This window comes from Poecilia reticulata, chromosome 6 (genome assembly GCF_904066995.2).
Source record: "Poecilia reticulata chromosome 6, P_reticulata-male-v2, whole genome shotgun sequence".
NCBI classification, from domain to species: domain Eukaryota; kingdom Metazoa; phylum Chordata; class Actinopteri; order Cyprinodontiformes; family Poeciliidae; genus Poecilia; species Poecilia reticulata.
The window spans coordinates 17,262,905-17,271,181 of NC_088835.1; the positions used below are offsets into that span (position 1 = coordinate 17,262,905).

The 8,277-nt window shown below is 40.6% G+C and overlaps 1 protein-coding gene across 1 annotated transcript; it reads right to left on the minus strand.

Moving 5' to 3' along the window:
- Positions 1 to 238: 238 nt before the first annotated feature.
- fjx1 (four-jointed box kinase 1) lies at positions 239 to 5,664 on the minus strand. The gene has a single exon (XM_008411515.3). It carries the CDS (start codon positions 4,625 to 4,627, stop codon positions 3,344 to 3,346), a length of 1,284 nt encoding a protein of 427 aa, XP_008409737.1. The 5' UTR covers positions 4,628 to 5,664; the 3' UTR covers positions 239 to 3,343.
- Between the last annotated feature and the right edge of the window lie 2,613 nt (positions 5,665 to 8,277).

Below are 8,277 nucleotides of genomic sequence, written 5' to 3' on the forward strand. Positions count from 1 at the left end.
ATGTGTTTGGTGTAAAAAAAAAAGAAAGAAAAAAAAAAAGTTGCCATCGGGTTGAAAAGGGAGGTTGAAGAGGAACAGACAGGAAGAGTGAAAGAAGAACATATGTGAACAGTTATGGAGTGGTTTGAAAACCCCTTTGATTTCTCCCCATTAGTGTGATTACTGCTGGCACGGTCCCCCCGGTTAAAAGGGCTCTCATGTGCAGAGGAGTCCGCAAAAAAGACTAATTAGGAAAATGAAACTTTCATTCTCTCTTTTATTCACAAATGAAGCTGACAATAATGTTTTTAAAAGAATACAGATGCACTGGAGAAATGGTTGTGATGTAGATACAAATACTGAGAAAGAGAATACGACACAGAAGGGGATTGATTGGAAGTGCGCTTCAGACGTGCAGACCTCTGTTTGGCTTTGTTTTTAATCCCTAGTGTGTGCAGCTTGCTGCAAAATCTCTGTAGAGCATAAACAGACATGCTTACAGCACCAAACCCAGCTGCAAGTGCAGTCTTTGCGAAATCCCTGCCGAGACACAAATATTCACATATAACCCCTCACCCAGCTCATTAACATGACCTGCTTTCGCCCATACTACAGTCAGTGCACATATTGATCCTCGAGTCCGTTTCACAGATGAGGCGCAGTCTGGAAAATAATAGAGAAAAAAAAAAAACTAGTCCAGTTGCACCTGCCTACACTTCTGTTGTGAAATAACCACAAATCACTGACACAAGGGCTGCGAGTACCAAAAATACCCACAATTTGAAAGAGATGAACTAATTTGATATTGCAGAAACAGTTAGTGCTGCGTCGTTTGATCTAGCATGGAAAGTAACAGCGAAATAACTATTCGGATGACAGCGAAATAGTGAAAAATGAAGCCTTCAAAATTCTATGGATGTGCTTAATAAAACAGAAATTAGACAGAACAGGGCCTATAAAATGATGGAAAGTGAAGTGGTGAAGTCATTCACTCAGGAAATACATTTAAAATTCAGAAATCGTGCTGCGAAAAAATACAAACGCTCTGCTCCCATTAATTGTAAAGTGTTTTGCTTATCCGATCCACTCTGAGCGTGCTTCCCTTTTAGGTCAATAGATTGAATCTGAAACACAAACTATTATTGATCTGGTTCGGTAACAATTTATAATCTTTGACCAAAGCTTAGCAATTTTTATTTTTCTTTCAAAAAAGAGAGGTTATAGTTAGGGAACACTAAAACCCTTTTTCAAATGTGTCCCAAAGAGTCAGTCTACTTTAGCTCATCACTCTATTTGAGATTTAAAAAGGGGGGATTAAAGAGATTTGTGTTGTTGCAAGCATGTGGCTAACAGTCAAGCTTTTGTGAAAAATTGTACCTTCAAAATACAAAGACTAAATAGACTTTTACTCTAACTCTCCACCCACCAGACTCTACGTAGATATACTACACCAACAGTGATTTTAATGCCTTTGGGTATATTCTTATGTACAAAACACACGTTGTAAAATACGTCTTTTGTATTTCTTTTTTCAAAAAAGGGACACAATTTTGGAATGTCACAATGCACATTAAGTCAATTCAGCATCAAAACTTGTTGCCAGACAATATTTACAACATAAACAGCAAATGCACAATAGATATGACACACCTGTGACTTTTAAGGCTGAATATTAACACATTGACACGAGTGCAGGTGCTATCTATTACAATGTGTGCAAATTACTGTCTATAAAAAGCGAACTCATGTCAACAGAAATACAATACTGGAGAAGAATCAACATAGGTTAAGGCTTTGGAGTAGGCATATGTCACTTGGATATTTAAACACAAGGCAAAAATTCAAACACAACATAAGGATAGTTCTGATTCTTTTAACTGATGTTCTGCAAAAAAGCTTATGAGTAGTTAATATCGTAAGTTAAAAAAAAAAAGGAAACTCTTATAGTGTCTTAATTTTTATATAAAAAAAAAGTCAGAAAGGTCAAGCAGAAGTGGGCTTCTAACATCTTAAAACTATTAAAATGCTAAAATAACTAGAAAAGGAGTAACATGTTGTGTTCTTAGCATGCATTTCACATGGAAGATGTTCTGAAGTGCACAACCTCCTGGAGCCAGGACGCTCCAGGATTTCCTGATTTCTTACACTGAAAGAAATCAACAGCTTTCATCTTAACAACGTCCCCATACAGACATGATGACAGCTTAAATGTTCCTCAAAAGCAATTTGCATAAACTACAGTGACACTTTGAGAGTGGACTCTGTTTTTAAAAGGGTAGGAGCCCACTTTGATCTTGGTCCCTCTCTGAGTAGCTATTAGCTTCAGTTTACAGAGAAAACCACTTCTTATTTTTGCAAAGTAAAGACACTATGAAAGTTATCCGACACATATAAGATATTAACTACTAATAAGTTTTTAACCTCACTGTAAAAAGGACTTTAAGGACTTTATTATGGTACCCTAATCACAAACAGGTCTACAGCAGATATTCTTTACATTTGTTCATATTCAGGTTAGCAAATGTTCAGCGAATTAAGAAAAATAAATAACTTAAATTGGCCACACTATCTCCACTTCAGAGGGGCATACATCTCAGCGGGAAGCTTTTGAGCATTTTTCACACTCGACTTATATTTAATGTAGGCAACACATTCTATTCACAAGAGGTAGTTCAGTTGGATATTCAAATCAGCTTTGTGTAACAGGCATCGGTTTTGCAAAGCTCGTCATTCCGTGCAAACCAAGTATGGCATTCCATTAGTGCCAAACACCGGTGTACTGTCTGGTAAAAAACAAAAAAACATTTAGTATCAGAACACTGTAAAATCCCCACCAGAACCCCATATTTTACATGTTTTACATGTCACTGAGTGCCATTTTGAAAAACTGCCAAATTAACAACCGATGAAAACAAAGCGGTCTATCTGGTCAATAACATTTTTTTTTATGTCACGCAGTTGTGTAGTAAATAACTGTTCATGAGGACTAAAAACATTCCAGCATGCCATCTGGCCATTAAATGGCATTTTGTTCCCACCACTTACACCTTCGTTGAAACAGTTGCTTCTGTTATACATATATTAATAAAAGTTATTTTTTCTTTAAAACAAGAGCAACACAGTTGAAAATTATAGTAGGACATAAGTACCACAACTGACACCAACTTTCATCGATATAGATGATGTTGAACGGGTGCTTGACATCAGCTGGCCTTTGTAAACTTTTATTATTATTAGCATTAACATACCACACAAGCCAAATACGGTTTTCTGGTAGGGCTTTCACATTGTGTTGCGTCCTGAGCACCACTGTTTGTCATTAACGGCTTGCCGTGCCAATCTATCTCCTGCGCGCCCTGAGAGCTCACAGCTGATTGTACTTTTCTTTGCATTGCATGATGTGTTTGTACAATTGATCTATCCTGTCTTGGAGAACAGCAGCGTGCGCGTCTGAGAGAAACCCCAGTTCCTGAGACAAAGGCTCGCTGTCTCTGTAGAGCTCCAGCAGCCGCTGCCTGGAGTCTCTGCGCCTGTGCAGCTCCGCCACGCGCTGCATAGTCCTTCTCCTGAACACGCACACGGAGCTCAGGACTGAATGGTGATATTTCTCCCACATGTTCAACACCCGAAAGCCGTGCACGAGTCCGGCCTCGTTGTCTATGAACACCAGGTCCCCGTGGGGCGTTTTCAGCAGGTTGTTGGTGTCCCTCTCCATCACGTGGGGGTCCCACTGCAGGCTGAACAGATTGCTGACGAGCCTGTCGAAGTTCGCAGTCAGGTAGTCGAACACGATCAGGTCGCTCCACTGCATCAGCTCCAGCAGCTCTGCCGTAGTTTTGTTCTCGAAGCAGCCGAGGGCGGGAAGCAGCCCGCCGCTCTCCTGTCTGAGGGGCGCAGGTGTGACCACGCCGGTCAGGTTGGAAATCCACTCCGTGAGAGAGACAACAGCCCGATCGCTCCACTGCAAATTATTCACCCGCGTCCTCACGGCCACCCATTGCGCACTGTCGCCGTTCAGCTGCGACAGTACGAGCGGAGGCAGGTTTGTGATGCCCAGCAGACTGGCTAGGTAGTATGTCAGAGTTTCCCCCTGCACCTGGTCCGCGTTGATCCCGTAGCGCACACACGCTTTAGTCCCGTCTGCAAACGTGGCCAGCTGATTGGATATCCTGCCGCATCCAGGCTCCAGCTTCACCACCGGTGATGTCCTTGCCTTGCTCCTCCACGCCTCGGCGTATCCCTCCGTGAATCTCACAGGGAGGAGGTCTTCCAGCCAGTTGCTCCAGAATATCCCATCATCCACTGGGTAGCCTAACTTGACCGGACCCTCCCGTTGCGCTGACCTCTCGTCATCCCCATTCACATGATAATCTCGACTTCCCACAAAGGCAGATGGATTGGTGCGGTTTTGAGCCTTCGATCTACCCGCCGAGTTCTGTCTTTGTGCAGCTGGAACAGCAAGCAGCGCTCGGAAAGTTTTGGCAGAAAGGTCCTCTGAAGGACCTTGATGAAAGGACCCCCCGTCTGGCACCGAGAAGCCCCGTTTGTGTCGCTCCAAGCGGTTCTCCAGCGCGCTCCACACGTAGAAAACACTTGCAAGGGCACACATTAAGAGCACAGCGAACAAGTTTGCTGAGAGAGCCCTCATGGTTTCTCCCCCCCTCCCCCCACCACCACCACCACCTCAGACCAGAATCCAGCAGAATTAAAAAAAAAAAAAAAAAGTGCTTTAGGAAGAGAGAAGCAACTGTCTTCAGTCCACAGTTGAGGTGGAGCGGCTCTGGGCTGCGCGCTCTGTGTCCCGGACACCCTCGACGCACCGCTGAACGCTAGCGGACTGCTTGGAACCAGGCGGAGATCTCCTGTTCTGTGTGAATCTCATCTCCCGTCCTGTTCCGATGAGTTCAGGAATCAGTAGTTTAAAAAAAAAAAAATGCCAGCTGCAGAGGATGTAATCTGTTAGATGTTCACAGTGAAAGCCCGCTGGCGTCTTGGGCGCTCTCTCTCTCTCTCTCTCTCTCTCTCTCTCTCTCTCGCTCTCTCTCTCTGTGTAGCACACGCCTCTCTTGCCGTTCATCTCGGCTTCCCTCTCCGCCGGGCGCTGACTGAGAGTTTGATTTGTGATGGTGTAGAAACGCCGAGAGACACTAGGAGGTGGAGCATGTGACTTCAGCCCGAGGTGGTGGGCGGATCGTGGGAAGGAGGGCTCAGCGAGGAGCGAAGCAAGTGCACCGCGCCGCGTTTTATGGCGTGTATGCGTGATGCAAGAGGATTGTGTGGCACTGAAAGATGCATCCATTATAGTAATTAATACTCGGAGCAGAGACATTTTGATTTGCAATTAATCTCCCCTTTTTAAACAAATTATTCCGTGCTTGAAAATCAAAACATCCAATGAAGCATACAAGGCGATTATGGCTGGAATAGATCTGACCGGATGTGGGATAACGTTTTAATCCTGAAAGGTTATCAATGTTTAATGCTTTTATGAATTGCAGAAACAATTTATACCTTCTACAATGTCGTTTTTGTTGTTGTTGATCGTAATTGTAGCTTTGGAAGAGACTCAAAGCTTTCAGCCTTCACCATTATTTTATTCTACTTTAGCTTTATTTAATTTAAGTCACATGCATTAAGTTGAAATCAGTGTCATTTATTTCCAATTTTGTTAATGTACAGGCATCGTATGCGGTGTAAGGCTTCCCACTCAGGGTGCCATAGCCTAATGAGTGCCACAAGCTCTCAGTAAAAAACAAAAACCTGTCAGCCAACTGTAAAACTGAAAATGATGAGAAAAAAAAAAACAATAAATTAACAAAACGAATGTAACCGGAATTACTACAAAATGACCAGAATGGAGCAGAGAAGCCAACGCTTTGTAGACATTGGGAAAGAAAAATCAAGAGTTTTGCGCATCTTCAGCTACAGCTGTACAGAACTTAGCATGAGCTACTGATGAGGACACTGTTCTGGAATATATTATTATAGTATTAATAATAACGTGCTATTTTGTATGAAGGTCCATGAGGTAAATACCTGCACACCAACTTGCTGTGACCAAGGCATCTACCTTGGGGCATTTCTTAGGGGGTAGCTTTAGTTGCAATGCTTAATATTCCAAACAGATGTTTGATTTCATTATTCATATTTGGCTAAAAATAAAAGCTAATTAAATTGTATATTTACTTTCACATTTTGAGCAAAATGTATGTTAACGTGATTGGATTTCCAAAAAGCCACAATTAGTCCAACCTAAAGTCGACATCATACAATATAGTTCAGATCACATGTGCATCACTGCAGTATTCTTATAATTGTGTTGAAGTATTTCTTGGCTTCACCAGCACATGTTAAACCAATTGGTCTTTCCAAATTGTAGATTGGACAACAGAAGAAGAGCAGGACAGTAGAAGTGAACATAATCATGGCAACAGATGAAACCAAATCACCTCCAGTTTCCCTTTGTATTATGCAATCAGAATGATATTTCCCATCTATTTTTTTTTCCCAAAGTGTATTTTTTGTGCAAAGTAATTTTCCTCTATTTCTAGATCAATTTCCTCCTAAATTGCCCAGAAAATAAGTTCCCCTTACTGGCTCTCAGCCAGCTCTCAGGCATATTAAAACATCCTTAGCAGTGATATATAACCCCCAAAATAGTCCACTCAACATAAAATGACCTGTTTTGGTAATGTTAATTGTCAACCCCATAAAGTTGTAATAAACACCAATCATCTCATGTGCTGCATATCATCTGAGTAATTTACTGTAGACATTTTTTTTTTTTTTTGCACAAAAGACTTTCCCTAGTTTCATCCTTGTTCAAAGCTCTTGCTAAACTAAATATAACACCTACATAAACTTCTTTGTTTGCATCTCTTTTGCTGAATTAGTTTCTCATTAACACCCCCGCCCCACCACCACCGTTATGATTCCACTCATGTTTAAACCTCAGCTTCCTAATCAAATTAATTGGGTCATTTTTAAAGCAACATGCCAGCATGCTAAATTGCCTGAGTCAAAAAGACACCAGTGGACAGGAATACGTGATTAGAGCCAATGAACTACACATCTACTAATGTATGCCTTAAGCGCTGTGAGCTGGGACTGTCTTATCTTTATACAGATTTTAATGAGATTTTATACCTTGAAGAGAATTGTTTTTCAACTGCACAAAAGCCAGCCTTGCTCTGTTATTCTTTATCACCCACTGATTTGCAAGAGAAAAAAATTGAAAATCTTTGCATAGGTTAGTTAAGTACAGTTGAAACCAGACATATGCATACATACACATACATAAAATTAGAGTACCTTTTGTTTTTCCTTCTTATCATCTAACATACATTTCCTCAATGTTTGAACTGAATGTCTTTCTATACGTGTCAGGTTTTCTAACTATATATACATTTACATACATCCCACCAAACAATCTGATCTTTTTTTTGTGTAATTCAAAGAATTGGGGAAAGCAAAGTCTGTACTTAATTTTGAGATCAAATTCTCAGAGTTTGGAAGAAGAGTGGAGAGGCACAGATTCCCCATTGCTTGAAGTTCAGTGTGAATATTCAGGACTGATTTGATGTTGGTCCACAGTAAACACAGTCAATGACCAACTTTTACACAGGATTTTTGGTTTTCATGATATGGAAGCCTTGATTATCAAGAGTATGTAAGGCTTGACATATTTCACTCTTTGTAACAAATCTGCATAGTATACAAGTTTCACTATCTGAAATAAGTGACAAAAAAAATCATACGTTTTTTTTTTTTTGACAATATATCAAAATATTTTGGCATGAACCTGTATAGTGTATGAGAACTTCGGGTTTCATTTGAAATTCTGAAGTGGAATAATGGACTGTTTCCCCTCCAGCTTTATCTATCGTCATGGTTTTCTGTTTTACTGTCAACAGAATGTTTTGTTCTGTTTTTCTCCAAAATTTCAGATTGACAGGAACGACAGCACACAGTGAATGGGAAATTTGTGGATTGTGCACGAGCAGAGAGACATGCAAACATGACTCAAGGAATCATGTTGGAGGTACACATGTCTGGCTGGACATGTTTTTCTAACATGCAAAAATAAAAAAAACGTCAATCCCTAAGGTGGATTATTATTATCTTTTTCAGTCAAGTTTTTAAAACAAATGTGTTTTGCTAGTGTATTTTAGTGAAACAAAGGGCTACAGACTTTGCAATAAGTGAAACGGGACAAATAGATGTAGGCTAAATTTTATTCCTTATTAGATTTATATGGATTTGTTCCACATACCACAATTCATCTTGACTAAAAACTAA